The 17,428-nt window shown below is 49.3% G+C and overlaps 4 protein-coding genes across 4 annotated transcripts; 1 reads left to right on the top strand and 3 right to left on the bottom strand.

Annotated features, from left to right (window-relative positions):
• Positions 1 to 1,441: 1,441 nt before the first annotated feature.
• GCV2 (glycine decarboxylase subunit P) lies at positions 1,442 to 4,973 on the bottom strand. The gene has a single exon (XM_018854615.1). It carries the CDS (start codon positions 4,904 to 4,906, stop codon positions 1,763 to 1,765), a length of 3,144 nt encoding a protein of 1,047 aa, XP_018713051.1. The 5' UTR covers positions 4,907 to 4,973; the 3' UTR covers positions 1,442 to 1,762.
• A 2,750-nt stretch (positions 4,974 to 7,723) lies between these two features.
• TEF2 (translation elongation factor EF-1 alpha) lies at positions 7,724 to 9,100 on the bottom strand (the record flags this gene model as incomplete). Its single annotated transcript, XM_018857216.1, has 1 exon — positions 7,724 to 9,100. The coding sequence occupies one exon, from the start codon at positions 9,098 to 9,100 to the stop codon at positions 7,724 to 7,726; it is 1,377 nt and encodes a 458-aa protein (XP_018713050.1).
• Positions 9,101 to 9,720: 620 nt separating this feature from the next.
• Positions 9,721 to 11,277, bottom strand: SDS24 (Sds24p; the record flags this gene model as incomplete). Its single annotated transcript, XM_018857288.1, has 1 exon — positions 9,721 to 11,277. One exon carries the CDS (start codon positions 11,275 to 11,277, stop codon positions 9,721 to 9,723), a length of 1,557 nt encoding a protein of 518 aa, XP_018713049.1.
• Positions 11,278 to 14,752: 3,475 nt separating this feature from the next.
• Positions 14,753 to 16,207, top strand: OLE1 (stearoyl-CoA 9-desaturase; the record flags this gene model as incomplete). The annotated part of the gene is made up of 1 exon (XM_018857291.1): positions 14,753 to 16,207. One exon carries the CDS (start codon positions 14,753 to 14,755, stop codon positions 16,205 to 16,207), a length of 1,455 nt encoding a protein of 484 aa, XP_018713048.1.
• Between the last annotated feature and the right edge of the window lie 1,221 nt (positions 16,208 to 17,428).

The raw sequence follows: 17,428 nt of genomic DNA, 5'->3' as shown, positions 1-17,428 counted from the left end.
TTTTTTTTGCTCCGTCGTTTGATGTATTTGGCTCGGTGTTTGATGCGTTTTGCTTTGAAGTCCATTGTACTTTGGTTCAGGGCTTGATGTATTTTGCTGAATTGTGGCATCTTGACTTCGTTTGAAGCTTTTGGCTTTGACGTTCGATTTCTGCTGGATTGCTGCAACCTACTTTGATGTGTTTTGTGTTTTGGCTTGTAGTCTGTTGTAGTTGATCAATTGTTGCCTTTTGAAGTCCGTTCAACCTTGCTCCAAAGTTTATGCATCTTGCTCTGTGGTTTAGTGTGTTTCCCAATTGCTGCATCTCGCTTTGAAGTGGATTTGTTTTGCTCAAAATCTTTCTTCGTATCATTGAGTTTCTCTTCCGTCGTATTGTGCTGTCCCTCTTCATAATCCCGGTGTCAGTTGCTTCCTCATCTTATGCATTTCCGTTATTTGTTGCATGTCTATACTTCGTGATTTGATCATTCGTTGCATCTTTCTCTGTCCTCTTGCATCTTTTTACCTCTTAGTCTGCTGAACATCCTTATGAATCCGTTTGCTACCTTTTATTTTTGGTTTTTCGGTTTTTCTGTCCCGCTTTCCCTGCTTTCCTTTTTTTTCAACGTAGTGCCATTGGGGCCTATTGTTCTCAAGCCTTCTTATGGGATCGGGATGTGGCCTCAACTAAGATCATTCTAAAGCTGCCCATATTTTCCATTCAATATTGCCATCATATGGCGAACATACATCTCTTTTGCCCTCCTTGGGCACTAGCACGAACGCCGTGTTATCGGCCTATGAAAGTCTGTTCATGCTACCCCCCTCTGTTTATCCATGAGAACCATTCGTCTTGAACAAATTACTTTTCCAAATCCCATAAATCCACCGGCCTGGTTTCCCTCGTTATTCGAGGGTCTCTACATGTTCTCTTACTTTTCTTGCACCCAGAAAAAATTTAATCGAATACCGTGCAAGAAAAAAAATCACAGCTCATGGTTTCAAATCCAATGTGGTCCCCTTACAAGCTCCATAACTTCTGTCTTGTGCACACAATCGAACTTCTCCAAAATTGTCAAATGTTTTAATGAAATTTGCGGGCAAAGCTTCCAGGGGTGCTTTGGTGTAGGGTACCTGTGATGAAATCCAAGTTTCGCACCCATTTTCATCATGTTCCAGCGGAACTGAGCAACGACCAAAAGTCTGGAGCAAGACCCATCAAACTGAAAGCAACCACAGCGAATAAGATCGCCTCTACATTCTCAAGTCAAAAAGCTCGAAATATAACACGATATTCTCCTGCCAAAAAGAAGAGAAGTGGCACGATCCTCGGGTGATTTGGAGTCTGCCATATTACAGGTCTGTTTATATGGTGGGCCCGAGACAGATTTGCAAAGACTCTCCGATTCGGCACAGACTGATAATACGGATATACCTTCAAACTTGGAGATTCAGGGACGGTTGGAAACACCCAGGCTTCATCTTTCTATACCCTTTTTGGTCGCATCTCATTCTGCATTGCAACGGAAAGTTCTTTCAACATGGGACTCTAGACCGGAGCCATTCTGAGACCAAACACTGAAAGACTATTGATGTATAAGTAGATTGAGGTTCTTATTCGTATATGGTCCTTCAAGTAGTTCCTTACGTCTGTTGCTGAACGCCGACCAACATAATGCTAAATCTTCCGTGCCCTGTACAGGGCTATTCTTCTATTAATCTCTAGTCTTTCCTTCCATGGTCCTAGAATTCCATAATTTACACTGATAAATATTCAAAACGCTTACTCCTCGGCAAGATCTTCGACCGAAGGACAGGTGCAGATCAAGTTCATGTCACCGTAGGTGTCGTCCAACCGGGCAACCGAGGGCCAGCACTTGCTCTTCTTCAATTCAGGAAGAGGGTACGCGGCTTGCTCACGCGAGTATCCTCTTGCTTGCCACTCCTCCTGAGAAGTGGAGATCACATCCTCGAGCGAATGAGGGGCGTTCTTCAACACCTTCCCTAAAGGCTCGCCCTTTGCGTGAGCATCGATTTCCTTCCGGATCGACAACATGGCCTCGACAAAACGGTCCAACTCCTCCAAGTTCTCAGACTCGGTAGGCTCGATCATCAAAGTGCCGCTAACAGGGAACGACATTGTGGGGGCGTGGAAACCGTAATCCTGCAAACGCTTCGCGACATCAATCGCCTCAATGCCAATGGCCTTGAACTCACGCAAGTCAATGATGAACTCGTGGCCACAGTGCTTGGTGCCCTCCTCTTTCGAGGCAGTGGCATCGATGAACATAACGCTGTAAGAGTCCTGCAAGCGAGTCAACATGTAGTTGGCATTCAAGATGGCGAGACTCGAGGCGTAAGGCAACGCCTTGGCGCCCAACATCTTGATGTACGAGTACGACACGGGGATCACCGCAGCTGAGCCGAATGGCGCAGAGTTCACTGCCTCGATGGACTCAGAGGTGGCATGTGGAGTATCCACAAACGGATGTGCGGGCAAGTAAGGAATGAGGCGTTCAGCAACACAAACAGGGCCTTGGCCTGGTCCACCTCCACCATGAGACAAAGCAAAGGTCTTGTGGATATTCAAGTGGCAAACATCGGCACCCAAGTCGCCGGGAGAGGTGAGCCCGACCTGAGCGTTCATGTTGGCACCGTCCAAATACACAAGTCCGCCATTTTCGTGGACAATGTCGATGGACTGGCGCACACCAGGCTCAAACAAGCCGTAAGTGGAAGGATATGTGAGCATAATGGCACACAAGTTGTCTTTATGCTTCTCGGCCTTAATTTTCAACTCTTCGACGTCAATCAGACCGTTCTCCAAACACTTGACGGGAACAACCTTGAGGCCACACATGGCAGCAGAAGCCGGGTTGGTGCCGTGGGCGGAAACAGGAATCAAGCACACGTTTCTCTTTTCGTACTCGCCGTGTGCCTTGAAGTATTCACGGATCAACGACAAGCCCGTGTACTCACCTTGGGCGCCCGAGTTAGGCATGAGTGTGGTGGCGGCAAAGCCAGTGATGTCGTTCAAGTCTTTCTCGAACTCGGCAATCATCGCCTTGTAACCCAAAGCCTGGTTGGTTGGGGCGAATGGGTGGATTTGGGAGAAGCCGGGCATAGACAATGATTGCATCTCCACAGTTGCGTTCAACTTCATGGTGCACGAGCCCAAAGGAATCATGGAGTTGGCCAAGGACAAGTCCTTGGTCTGCAACAAGTGCAAGTAACGCAACATAGATGTTTCAGAGTGGTGCGAGTTGAAAACCTCGTTGGGGAGGATCGCGTCCGTTCTGAGCAAGTGTTCAGGCAAGCAGGGCAAGTCATCAGGCAACGAAATACCGGACTTTCCGGTGAAGAGCACCACGAGGCTCTCCAAGTCGGCCTGCGTGACGGTCTCGTCAAATGTGAGGGAGACGGTGGACGCGTCGACCTTGAATAAGTTAATGTTGTAGTTGTCCAATGCCAGCTGCAAGACATTGTCGGCCGAGACGCCCTCAAGGTTGATGGTCAAGGTGTCGAAAAACGAGTTGCTGGCGAGGGTGTGTGGGGAGCTGGTCTCGATGATATCCGCGAGCACACGAGTGTACCCGTAGACTCTGGAGGCAATGTTCTTCAAGCCCTGCGGACCATGGTAGACGGCGTACATGGCGGCCATGTTGGCGAGCAAGGCCTGGGCCGTGCAAATGTTGGAGGTGGCTTTTTCACGCTTGATGTGCTGCTCACGGGTCTGCAAAGCCAAACGCAAAGCGGGCTTGCCCAAGCGGTCCTTGGACACGCCGACGATTCTGCCAGGCATCTTACGGGAGAACTTCTGGGTGGTGGCGAAGAAGGCCGCATGAGGTCCGCCGTAGCCGAAAGGCACGCCGAAGCGCTGGGAGTTGCCCAAGGCGATGTCTGCACCGATCTCCGAGGGTGGCTTCAAGAGGGTCAATGCGAGCAAGTCCGTGGCCACGGCAAACAAGCCCTTCAGCTTGGAGTGGATGACCTCGCCGACGGCCGAGAAGTCATGGAGCAGGCCGTCGGTGGCTGGGTACTGGACCAAGGCACCGCACACGGTGGCGGCCATGTCGTCGAGCTGCGCCACGCCCTCAGGGGTCGACAAGGGGAGCACGGCGATGCGCAAGCCGATGTTGGCCGCACGCGAGCGGAGCACCGCAAGCGTCTGCGGGTGCACGTTGGCGTCCACCGCGTAGACGTGTTTCTTGCCGCGCAGGTTGTGGAAGGACATGGCCATGGCCTCGGCCGCGGCCGTGCCCTCGTCCAAAAGCGACGCGTTGGCCATGTCCAAGCCGGTGAGCGAGCACACCATGGTCTGGTAGTTGAGCAAGGACTCCAAGCGGCCCTGCGAGATCTCCGGCTGGTAGGGCGTGTACGACGTGTACCACTCGGGCAGCTCGAGCAAGTTGCGCTGGATCACGGGCGGCACGTGCGTGCCGGCGTAGCCCTTGCCGATGAACGACTTGGCGATCCGGTTCTGCAGCGCCAAGCCGTGCAAGTGCTCGAGCATGCTCAGCTCCGTGTAGCCCTCCTGCGGCTCGACCTTCAAGGGCCGCTTGGCCAACACGTGCGGGGGGATCGCGGCGGTGAGGAACGCGTCGAGATCCGTGTAGCCGAGCGCACCCAACATGTGCTGCACATCCTGCGGCGTGGGGCCAAAGTGCCGGCGGGCAAACGTGTCGAGCTTGTCGTAGCCGACGGTTTGGGCGGGGTCGTATACGCGCGCGTAGTTGGCGCTCAGCGTGTCTGCCTTTGTGGCCAAGCGCCGGGCCGCGAAAACGCGGGGATTAGCCGCCGGCGATTTTTGCGACTGGTGTTGTAAAAGCGACGCGGCCGTGGGAGATACCCTGGCACTGGTGGTCAAAGTCCGTGAGGCACGGAGGAGGTGGCTGAGGGCCTGTCCGCGGCAAGCCAAACGGGACATTGGGAGGGGATGTGTGGGTGAGGAGCTGCAAAAACGCCGGGGTGTGTGAGCAGGAAAAAACGGCAGATTTTGGGGAAAAAAGAGTGGGTGGGAGTGGCAGCCGCCAGCCCTTTATCTAATTTTTTGCAGTCACAGGCGCAGTCAGCAAAGGGTTCCGGGAAGCCGCGCCTGACTCGGCCCGCGGCGCACGTGACACCCCGCGGCCGCACGCGGCACCCCTCGAACTAAGCGAAAAAAGATATACTCCCACGCGCCCTGGGAGAGTATGGGCGTACCCCAAAAACGGAGGGGGAGTACAAGACTTTGGGCACACGTGTTTGTGAACGCTGGGAATTAGAAAAAGGAGGCTGTAATTTTGGGTGGGTCCGGGAGGGACGCGGTCACGTGCACACGCCCCGGGGTCGGCTGCGCGCGTGCCCACACGGGCGCTTAACAAAATAGGCGATACGTCAACAACACCCGGAAAGTGAACAATGCCAGAAAAGTGAACAAGGTTTAAAAAGCGAGCAAGGCCCAAAAAAGCGAAATTAGGCGAAATCCGGGCAGACGTGCGGGGCCGGTCCAGGTCGGAAGACCTCAGGTCCGCGCGGTGGTCGCCGGGCGGCTGACTCGGACAGACGGCGCGCAGTGTGCAGGTCCGAGCGTGTGTTTCTGACTCTGCTGCGGGTGTATCTCCAGCAACAGCGGTTATGAGAACCTGCAGACCTAATCTGCGGAGACTCGGCCCCGGCTCGCCCAAATGAAACGTGGCTTGTGGCAAGATCGGAGAGTCGGCCTGGAGATAAAGTCGGGATTTTCTCTTTGACTTTGATGGAACCGCTTGCCACAGAAACCAGAAATGTATTGGGTCCGGGGCATCTGTCCTGTATGGAAGCCGCAATGGCCCGCAGAGGTTTCGATCTAGAGGACGCCCACAAGGTGGTTTGCTTTGGTTTCTTGGGATTTGTTGACGAGCGCCGCTGGGGCATGTAGAAAGCAATGGTGACAATTCTGCTTCAGAAGCTATAGCAACTCTGCTTTTTTTTTCTCTTTCTTTTTTTTTTCTTTTTATTTTTCTATTTTTTTTTTTTTCAATGTTCATCAAACATTATAGTACATTGATTATGCTGTGTTGATGGACAGTGCGCTCGGAATCAGACATAATACCGCCACTAAACTGCGAGGAAAGCATCAGCCCCACGATTGAGTGAAATTGCTGGTGGAGCAGGTTCAGTAAAAACACTCTTTAGAGTTGGCTACAAAATCTATCATTGCGCGTGTCCATTCCATCCCATGAATATCGCAAGATTCCGATGGTGGACTCATAGACTGTGCGCCCGATATTGAGGTGTACTAATACCAGTGCGTATCGAATAAGGCGTCACGTACGATTGAGTAAAAATGAAGACAAAGCAGGCACTCAGGGGAAATTAATCATTACAATGAAAAACATTGGAATCCCGCCTACCCAAAATCGTAATATGATTATAATAGAAATATCAGACATTGTGCCCGACAGACGTGTGCTCGATATGGGCATAGTAGCTGGATGTATCGGGTAAACCACCACTCATACAAAGTGACCAAGTACCAAGTGAAACAGATTTCTAAGAGATACAATTGCGTCTGCAGCACTTTGAAACCGTTCTCACATAGTTTGATTCTGTCAGCTCAATAGACCGGTTTTTTATTATAGTTGGCTCGATAGACTAGTTTACTCAATGAAACAGTCTAACTATTATAATGTGTGCAATAAACTGGTACGACTATTGTCTTGTTAGTTCAATATGCTGGTTTGATGATTATAGTCAGCTCAATAAATTGGTTTGACAATTATAGTAGCTCGATGAACTGGTTTGACAGTAAGAGTAGCTGGACTGGTTTGACAATTATAGTAGCTCGATAGACTGTGCTCGGTATCAGAAACAAAACGGTGCCACCAATTACCAGTGAAGCGCCACCCATATGACTAGACCAAGTATCAAATGGTGCAGATTTAAAAGCATAGATAGAAAGAAACAACACCTTCGAGTCCCAACAAATTTACACCGTGAGACCATCGTGTAATGACTATATGCTCGAATCAGTCGATATGAGGTTATAGGCATGTAGTGGGTGTCTCCATAACAAGCAAATTCAACTCTTGCAAAGCAGTATATAGCCCGAAAAAAGTAAAGTAGGTATACTTGTAGCAGATGCTTTTTTAGCTAGGCTCTTCGGGAATATCTGCAAACTATCGACATTGGAGCCAATGCGTCCTGCCAGTCCTCGAACACTGTTCATCCCATGAACGTCCAAATCCAGGTGCAGCCAACAAATCTGTCTGATAAGTCATCACTTCCCTCAGTCAATGAAAGCTCCACCGGCTATCCATGACTGCTTTTCTGACCCCGGATCTCCAATTTAAATTATTACATAGCACAGTTTCCTGAAAACTGCCAAGAGGGTATCATTTCTGAGACCCCATGACAACTGGATAAATTTGTACACACCAGTGAAGTCAGATATTCTGCCGACATTTACATGGAGTTCATCAATATGGTGATTTAGATGCTTGCTCCATTTCCGGGTTTATTGCCTGCTTTGAGTAAACCCAGAGCCTCGTTTCTCAAAATCAGATTCAGAACAGTGACCTGGAATTTCGCCATATCAGAACTCAACAAGATCCCGGGTACTCCGAATGTTCTGTACTCGAGTCCCGTCCCCAAGGATCAAAAGTCTCAGGACAACAAACACAGCACGCTAAAACCACGCCACACCACCATGCAGCAGTCTACAGCTCTTAGTTTGATACAGGCTTGAGGATTACGATATTTAAATACTTAATCACGAGTCAGCTTACTTCTTGGCAGCCTTTTGGGCAGCCTTGGTAACCTTACCGGCCTTGTCGGACTTCTCGACAGCCTTGATGACACCGACGGCGACAGTTTGTCTCATGTCTCTGACAGCGAATCTACCCAAAGGTGGGTAGTCAGTGAAAGCCTCAACACACATTGGCTTGGTTGGGACCATCTTGACAATAGCGGCGTCACCGGACTTGACGAACTTAGGCTCGGACTCCAAGGACTTACCAGTTCTTCTGTCGATCTTCTCCAACAAGGTGTCGAACTTGCAAGCAATGTGGGCAGTGTGACAGTCCAAGACTGGGGAGTAACCGGAGGAGATTTGACCTGGGTGGTTCAAGACAATGACCTGAGCGGTGAAAGAAGCGGCACCCTTTGGTGGGTCCTGCTTGGAGTCACCACAGACGTTACCTCTTCTGATCTCCTTGACGGAGACGTTCTTGACGTTGAAACCAACGTTGTCACCTGGGAGACCCTCGACCAATTGCTCGTGGTGCATCTCGACGGACTTGACCTCAGTGGTGACACCAGCTGGGGCGAAGGTGACGACCATACCGGCCTTGATGACACCGGTCTCGACTCTGCCGACTGGCACCGTTCCGATACCACCGATCTTGTAGACATCTTGCAATGGCAATCTCAAGGCCTTGTCGGTTGGTCTCGAAGGTGGCTCAATGGCGTCAATGGCCTCCAACAAGGTCTTACCGGTGGACTTACCGGCCTTGGTCTCCTTCTCCCATCCCTTGTACCAAGGACAGTTGGTAGAGGCCTCAATCATGTTGTCACCGTTCCAACCAGAAATTGGGACGAATGGCACAGTCTTAGGGTTGTAACCGACCTTCTTGACGAAGTTAGAGGTCTCCTTGATGATCTCCTCGAATCTGTTCTTGTCCCACTTGACGGAGTCCATCTTGTTGACAGCAACAATCAATTGTCTGACACCCAAGGTGTAAGCCAACAAAGCGTGCTCTCTGGTCTGACCGTCCTTGGAGATACCAGCCTCGAACTCACCGACACCACCGGCGATAATCAAGATAGCACAGTCAGCCTGGGAAGTACCAGTGATCATGTTCTTGATGAAATCTCTGTGACCTGGGGCGTCAATGACAGTGACGTGGTACTTTGGAGTCTCGAACTTCCACAAAGCAATGTCAATGGTGATACCTCTCTCTCTCTCGGCCTTCAACTTGTCCAAGACCCAAGCGTACTTGAAAGAACCCTTACCCAACTCAGCGGCCTCCTTCTCGAACTTCTCGATAGTTCTCTTGTCAATACCACCACACTTGTAGATCAAGTGACCAGTGGTGGTAGACTTACCGGAATCGACGTGTCCAATGACAACGACGTTGACGTGAGACTTCTCTTTACCCATTTTTGATTATTTGATAAAAGTTAGTTGGGGGAAGAAAAAAATTTTCGAAGGCGCACAGGAGTTCTTATAAGGCGCGCGCGCATTCAGGAAAATTGGTCACGTGGCACGCCTTCAGAAGAAGCGGAGAGAAGCAAACGGGTGAAAGTGAGACACTCCGTGCCGGGTAACCCTGTATCCATGGCTGTAAACTTGAATGTTGGAGATGGCAAAAGGTGCCATAATTAGAAAGGAAATATGGCATTCAGATAAATCATGAACCAATTGAAGGAATTAAATAGCAATTGAGCCAAAAAGGAGCGCCCTTTCCCGGATTTGTGGTGGGATCACTGAGACTAGACATGTGGTTAACAGCCAGCTAAGCGCTACTTGACTTGCGCTACTCTGTCTGGCATTGGTCACGTGTGCCGAGCAGCTCGAGGGCGCGCACCCTAAGTCACGTGCGCGCCCGCAGCGCAGCCCATTTGAAATTACATGACATTGCCTCAGCACTCCAGAGCCTGTATATTCTAACTGTTTATTTGACTTATGTGAGGGCCTTGCGCGGGTGCGGCTTTGCCGGGGTTTGGGATCTGATTTCTTGTTTGAAATGGAATGGATTTGGTTTGGGTGCCAGTTAAGTCTCAATTTGATCTATAGGAGTTTCGGAATAAGTCCTGATTAGGCTGGATGTGGGCGCTTTGTGGCGTAGTTGGAGCAGATGATGTGTTTGCACCGGCCGCATTAAGCAGCACGCTATCGATAGATGATCTTGTAGTCGATGTAGATGATCTTCTTCTACTGTTTCGCGCAGTTAGAGGGTCAATGCGAACACCAGACTTGTGCTGTGCAAACAAGCCAAGAATGTCAGTTAGGGACACCACACCAATGAGTGTTCCTGGACGTCCCGATTCTTGTTGAATCGTGGTGGTGTCAGAAAGCACATTCTCGATGGTCGAGGCAGGTCCCGAGGAGTGCGTGGATGCCGCGGACGAGGTAGACCCTGATTGTGAAGAAGGATGAGCTGATGACGACCTGGATTCCACAATCCACAATCTATGTGACTGTGTGGCAACAAGCTTGGCAATGACTCTGCCCAAGGAAGACTGCTTGCTAACATGGAAAATGGGGAACTGGTCCTGGCCACACTCAATTCCCTTCTTCGACAAGTTGTACGAGATGAAGTTCATTACCGGCTTGAACAAGAAGTGGGAATTTTTCGTCGAGGACACATTCTTGACATCGACAATCGATATGTTGCCAATCAAACACTTGTTCCGATCAATCACGGCCAAGGAGGAGACTCTCAGGTGAAACATTGTCTCCAATGCCTCAATCAAAGGTTGGTCACCGTGGATCGTAAGAGGCGAGGTAGAGCCGACCTTCAAGTCCTGAAGAGATGAGTTCAAAAGAAACTCGAGAGAAGGGAACCTGCGCGCATTGTCCCACAAGAAACGGAGCGTCCGTCTTTGGGAAAGAATACCCGTGATTTTGTTTTCAGCGTTGAGGATCGCCACACGGTGTACGCCGTTTCCAAAGGCTTCCACGGCCTTGAAAAGCGTTTGCGACTCCTTGAACTTGATGAAAGGGTTCTTGGGGTGCAACTTAACTATCAAGTCAACAGGCACCTCCTCGCCCTTCTTCGCCTTGGCGATGAATGCGAGCAACCTCTCCTGCTTTTCCTGAAGGGACAACTGTCTTCCCGTGACATCGTCGGTGATACCGGAGGGGCTCAAATCGTTTAAGCTGATCTTGTTCATGACAAGCAAGAGATACGTGTTCAAGTCCGAGTAGTCGAATGAAAGGCAGTTGGCCAAGTCAAACGAGTTCTTCGATAACGACACGGGCAACGACGTTAAGTTGTTTGTCAGCAACGTCTCAAACGCTTGCTGTACAGAGTAGGAGGAGTTGATTGAGATAAGCTTGTTCAGCTCGGTCAAATCCACCAAGGGTATCTCGCTCCAATCCAACCTAGGAGCGGACTGGTATGCCAAAGACGACGATCTCGACGATATGGAAGTATTACGCGATAAGCTGAAGTCGTCCAGCGGGTTAATGGGCTCGGTGGGTAAAGGCGGTGGCGAGGACAACATCTCTACAATGGACAGTTTGCGAGCTTGGGGGCCTTTGTGTGGGTTGAGCAGCTGGCTGCTGATCACCGGCGATTGCGGAGATCTCAGAAACGACGAGTTATGGGACATGGCGTAGTAGCTTTTCCCTGCTTTTGGTTTTATTCCTGTTTCGTTGCGGGCTTCTTTGGCTTTGTAAGAGACTCTTGAACCGTGGGAATCACAAAAAGTGCAGTTGGACGGGCGCCAAGGGGTTCACAGCAAAACACAACAAAAAAAATCTGAGATTATGGAAGAGTCAATTGCCAGGATCGTGGAAGCGTGCTTTTGTTTTCTCTGAAGGAAATGCTCCAATTGTTGGCGTTGTGGTTCAGTATTCTCGGGAAGAAAAAAATATCTCAAATGTGGGGGCAAACCTGGCGGCCAGAATGGGTCGCTGCGTGCAGAATGGTCAGCGGCAACGGTGATTATTCACGCAAAGGGCGCGGAGAGCTTTGCGTTCTTTTCGATTCTGATGTGCTTACACACTGAAATCCCAAAGACAGTCGTGTTTTGGGGTGAGTCTAGCGGTTGAGAAAGTACGCCCTGGTAAGTTCACTTTTCAGCAGGGCTCCGGGATTGAGAGGAATGCGCACGCCTTTTGGCTGGGAAAGCCGCCTCCTTTTCCAACCATTGCGGTGCGCGGTGCGAGCGGAGGCTGGACGTGCTAGTATGCAGTTCCGTGTCATATGTGTGCAGTTCCGGTGTCTCATTGGCATCTGGCCTAGACAGAGTCAAGGCCTTGGATGCGCTTACCTGTCAGAGTAGCTCGTATCCGCTCTGAGGTTGATCAGCGAAGTTTTGGACCATAGAGAATTTTCACGCACAAGTGATGAAACCAAGAACCAATCGTCGGACGTGCACATACCGTTCGCAGCCAGAATCAGCTGATAACAGGTGGGCAGCGCACGACTACCCCAACTTTATTGGTACTTTGAGCGCATGATTTGCCGCTAGTTGGGGGCGCTGTTCTGTCGGCAATTGCATTGCGGAATGTGCTATTTCTTGTTGCTTGCCATTATTTTGCTGGTTTCGCTAGTGCTGCAAATTTTTTCATGCGATACCTGTCTTGCTGGTCCTTCGTTTTGCTCTTTGTGTGTGCTAGTCGGAAGTTGAGCAATACAAGTAATTCGTTTCGTTGCTAGGTCTGCCAACTCGTTCATTAAAGCCCAACTTCTAATTTTTTTTAAAATCTAGGTTTTCATTGCCAAAACAGTCTAGCATTCTCTCGTATACTTCTTAAATTTTGCTATGGTTTGCTTGTTGGCCCAGCGGTCAATTGAATATGCGCAACCGCACATGAGCTTTAGCTTCAGCTCCGATAGCTTCCGATAGGTCTGGTTCTTTTTTGGCCAGGAAACTGCTGAACTTCAGCACATGTGCAAGACCTTAGATCCTATGAATATAATCAGCCCATATCAATTGCTCAACTGACGAAAAAGAACGAGCGAGTACAGTAAACAGCGTGGGATTCTGGGCCTTTCCTCGCACATACATATTTAAGACTGGTGGAGAGAATTCTTGTCATTGAAGGGAAGGTTTATGCATCTCGCGAACAATCTGATTTTGGTTGGACGTGTGATATGGACTGCCGTGCGTTTTCACCACGGAAAGCCTAGTCTTGTCAAAGTGGCTGTCCATTTGCTTCATAATATCGTGAGGGCGTCCAGGTATTCGAGGCTCCAGTCGAGTAGCGTCACCTAAAAAGGTGGTTTCAGACAAATCGAGGCGAAAGCAAACTTTCTGGAGAACAAAGCATTATAACTGGCCGGAGTATTAATGCCCTTACTTGAACTTGAGCTGAACCAAAAAGTCCCGACGAATTAATATGAGCTCTTTTTCTCCGCCTGTATCTTTCAGCATGTATCCCTAGCGCGATCGACATCCCTGTTGTCTCAGGTTCTAGTTAAACGAAAACAACACAGCCGTGGCTTCAAATGGTCTTGTCATTTTAAGATGTAATCTGATCTGGTATGAGAGGCACGTGCAGCTCAAAACCTGAAACACGCAACTTCATTTCAGAGCTTCTGATGGATTCTTTATTAGGTTTGAGTCAGCAGGAAGAAATGTAAGGAGCTGTTCCCTTCACGCAGACTCTGTCTGAATGGATTATCTCATACTAGGGTATCAAGTTCTCTGTTCGTGCCTCTCCAGATATCAAGACCAGTGCACTTCGACTGTCATGATACCATAGTTGTTTTTCACTGTCGTTGTCTGGAGACTCGTATATGAAATTCAAGCATGTAGAGAGCTGCCGCCATTGAAGTACTTGCAACTAAAAAATCGCTTTAATATTGACAGCGCGCATGTTTCAAATTCGGGTGTTCCAAGCATGATTGAGGGATTCCTCATTTGGGCGGTAATTGTTCACGCTTATCTTCTGTTCGATTTCCCAAAACTTTTTTTTTCGTCATTTCAGGATCAGCCGAGTTCCCATTTTAGACTTTCTCGGAGTCAATTCAAACCTCCAAAAAAACAGAAGCACACGCTCCAAAGCTAACCGAATGCAGCTAGGTTCTTATCAAAAGCATAGACCACATTTAAGAAGAGGCGAAAAAACGAAGGACGGCACAGGTCTTATCTATTGTTCAAGAGTTTAGGCGCATTTCTTCATTCCAAGATGATGAGTTTTTGTGAACCACCACTTCGGTTTTTTAACGCCAAGGTGGCCAATGTTTTACATCCAGAATGGCCAAATTTTTTACAGCCAGAATGTCCAATTACTTTGCAGCATGGTTAATTCTTTTACAGCCAGCTACAGCCAGGATTGTCAATCCTTACAATCACCAAGTGAAATGCTGTCTTTGGGGCAACGTATGTTGTGCGCCATTTGCCGCCAAAGGTGAGGTGGATTATCCTTGGGTCCCTTCGATCCGCCCCAGCGCCACGTATCGAAGACCCTTTGGCCTATTCTTTGAACCTGCACCTAAATCGCCGCCCCTTCCGCCGGCCCAACAATTTGTGTGCCTGGCGTGATGCCACTTGCATTCTCTAATATGCCCGAAACGGAAATAAGGAAAAAGAAACGTGACCTCACGAGACAGCAAAAAGAAATGCGTGCGATACGTGATAGTGCCAATTGGAACTCCGGGGCATGCATACATTCGAGAGACAATTCCGGGCCTGCCCTAGAGCGCCAGCTCGCCCAATCATGCACCCCCTAAAATTGAATCATGCACCCCCTGATTTGCTCAATTGCCTGGTCCTTCTTTTCTTTCTTTCAGAAGAGCACAAAACCACACCCAAAAACGCAATTCGCCTTGCCGCATACATTTACTATTCGCTTGCGAGGCCAATCCACACGGAGGGTCTGATGGTGCCACCGGTGCACACACCCTCGGAAGTCGGCCTGCTTTTTTTTGGTTCGTGCGAACCCAACTTTTGCGCTGCCTGCACACATCCCGCGATCTTTTGACTCTTTGCGCCTACCCTTTAAATAAAAACGCAGCGCCTGCCTGGGATCAATTTTGCTTGCGTGTAATCAAAGTTTTGCTTGTTCACTCACCAACTAGCTGCACTATCACGATTATCACTAGTGGTTTTGCTTTTGTTCCTGAACTCCTGCAAAATGTCGACCGCCGATAACTTGGATTCCGTCGATGTGCTCGAGCTCAACAGGCTTGCCGCCGGCGCTCACAAGAAAAACCCCAGAATCGTAGCCGCCGGCGTGGGTGGCCGTTTGATGGGCACAAAGTCGCTCGTGGATGTCACTGCTGAGCAGATCACGCAGGACTCCGAGTCCTTCTATGAGAAAGATGAGCGGGAACGCTTGAAATTCTCCAAGCAGATGCACATTTCCGACCAGCCATGGACGCTCAGCAACTGGCATGAACACATCAACTGGCTTAACGTCATTTTGGTGATGGCGATCCCCGCGATGGGATTGCTTTACGGTATCAATCACGCGCCTCAGTGGAAAACTGTGGTGCTTGCTTTTATCATGTACGTGTTCTCCGGGCTTTCCATTACTGCCGGCTACCACCGTCTTTTCGCGCACAAGTCGTACGACGCCCACTGGACCGTGCGGGCTTTCTTTGCCTTTTTTGGTGCTGGTGCTGTGCAAGGCTCCATCAAATGGTGGGGACACTCGCACAGAGTACACCACAGATACACGGACACGAATAGAGACCCTTATGACGCCAGACAAGGCTTCTGGTACTCTCACATGGGCTGGATGTTGACCAAGGCCAACCCCAAGAACAGAGCCAGGGCCGATATCTCGGACTTGACCTCTGACCCTATCGTCGTGTTCCAGCACCGCCACTACTTGTCTCTCATGCTTCTCGCGGGTGTCATTTTCCCTGGCGTCATTGCCGGTGTCTTTTGGGGCGATTGGGTTGGAGGTTTCATGTACGCTGGTATCATCAAGTACCTCGTCATCCAACAGGCCACCTTCTGTGTCAACTCCTTGGCTCACTGGATCGGTGTGCAGCCTTTCGATGACCGTAGAACGCCGAGAGATCACGTGTTGACTGCTTTGGTCACTTTCGGTGAGGGTTACCACAACTTTCACCACGAGTTCCCTTCAGACTACAGAAACGCATTGAAGTGGTACCAATACGACCCAACCAAGGTGTGTATTTGGGCCTTGTCCAAGCTTGGATTGGCCTGGAACTTAAAGAATTTCTCCCAAAACGCCATTGAGCAGGGCTTGTTCCAGCAGCAGCAGAAGAAGTTGAATAGAATGAAGGAGAAGTTGAACTGGGGAGCTTCCGTGCAGTCTTTGCCTGTTTGGGACAGAGCCTACTTCAATGAGATTGCCAAGAAAGAGGGTCTCATGATCATATCCGGTATCGTGCACAACGTCAAGAACTTCATTAAAGAGCACCCAGGTGGCCAGGCTTTGGTGAGGGCTTCTTTGGGCAAGGACGCAACGAAGGCTTTCAACGGGCATGTCTACGCGCACTCCAATGCCGCACACAACTTGTTGGCGACGATGAGAGTCGCGGTGATAAAGGACACCGAGGTCAATGGCGATACCTTTGACTTGCAAGAGGTGATGATGTCGAAAAAGGAAGCCTAGGAGAGCTTTGGGGAGGGGTCGCTGCCCCGCAGCGACAAAAATAAATTAGGTAGAATTGGGTTATATTTTTTGATTGAGCTTTTTGATCATATATACATGATTGTAGTAAGCAGCACCTAAGCTGGCAATGTCTGTCCTGTGTTGATCGCAGCTGAAATCCAAATCGCTTCATCGCTCACGAGGGAATATTGACTCCAACGTGGGTAGTAAAAACCTGGAACATGATTTCTTATCTTGCCTGACTCATATCCGCGTGGCTGAACACTTTGGTAACGTGATGAATATACGCCGAAGCTCACGTGATTTACGAGCTTCCTCGTCTCTATCTCAGAATAAAGGTAGAGTGGTGTGATTTCTATTCTGGGAGTGGTGTGATGTTTCTGCAGGTGAGGTGCGTTCCGCCCAATATTGGACACATCTAATAGGCCACATTAAAGGCCAAAAGACATCTTGGGCAAAATCAATTATTGCTCAGAATTATTGGCTGGAACTACTGTGGATCATGTCAACGACTTAATGCTGCGCTCAAAAATTGTGGTATTTTCAGTGTTTATGTTCAACATGACACAAGGTGACACACGCACCCCCTCACTACCGGCTTCTCATGCATATCGAACCACCAATTGCGAAAAGTGATACTAGTTGCAAATACGAATAGTGGCCTGTTTTGCGGCCCCCGGAGATATGCTCTTGGATATATAAGAGCCGATTCCCTTGCATCGTTGCAGTACATTTCATTACACATTAAAACATTCTTTTAGATAATACCATCTACCTTTTCAAACCACACCACAACACAAACAATGCCTGCTGCTTTGCCTAGAACCACATACATGATGTTGATGAGAAATCGTCACGTACCCACTATTATTGGCTGGGGTGCTGGACTTGGGTTTTTCTTGGGCTGGCCCCATGCGGTGATTGCCGTGTCCAACAAAATGGCAAATGCCCCCGACATCAACATGGCTTACCTCTAATGGGGCTTTCACTCTCACTATGATGTATTTATTCCGTATACTTAACTAATGAACGAATTACGCTTGACTAGTTTGTAGCTAATATCTTGGAGGTGGCATAGTCCATAAACTATGTGCTGTGAGGTCAGTGCTGCTAGATGTTTGGAGTAAGAGGCCGAGTGCACAGAAACAGGTTATTTCAGATACAGGGTATTTCATCCTTTCGTTGCTGATAAACCTTATTTTTATTTTAAAGTTGAGCTGA

The sequence above is a fragment of the Metschnikowia bicuspidata genome, assembly GCF_001664035.1.
Source record: "Metschnikowia bicuspidata var. bicuspidata NRRL YB-4993 chromosome Unknown METBIscaffold_2, whole genome shotgun sequence".
Taxonomy (NCBI): domain Eukaryota; kingdom Fungi; phylum Ascomycota; class Pichiomycetes; order Serinales; family Metschnikowiaceae; genus Metschnikowia; species Metschnikowia bicuspidata.
Note: the sequence above shows the minus strand (reverse complement) of the source record. Positions and strands in the feature narration are given on the sequence as shown.

Excerpts from the sequence above, each read along its gene's own strand:
- GCV2 (XM_018854615.1), bottom strand. The coding sequence starts at position 4,906 with ATGTCCCGTTTGGCTTGCCGCGGACAGGCCCTCAGCCACCTCCTCCGT.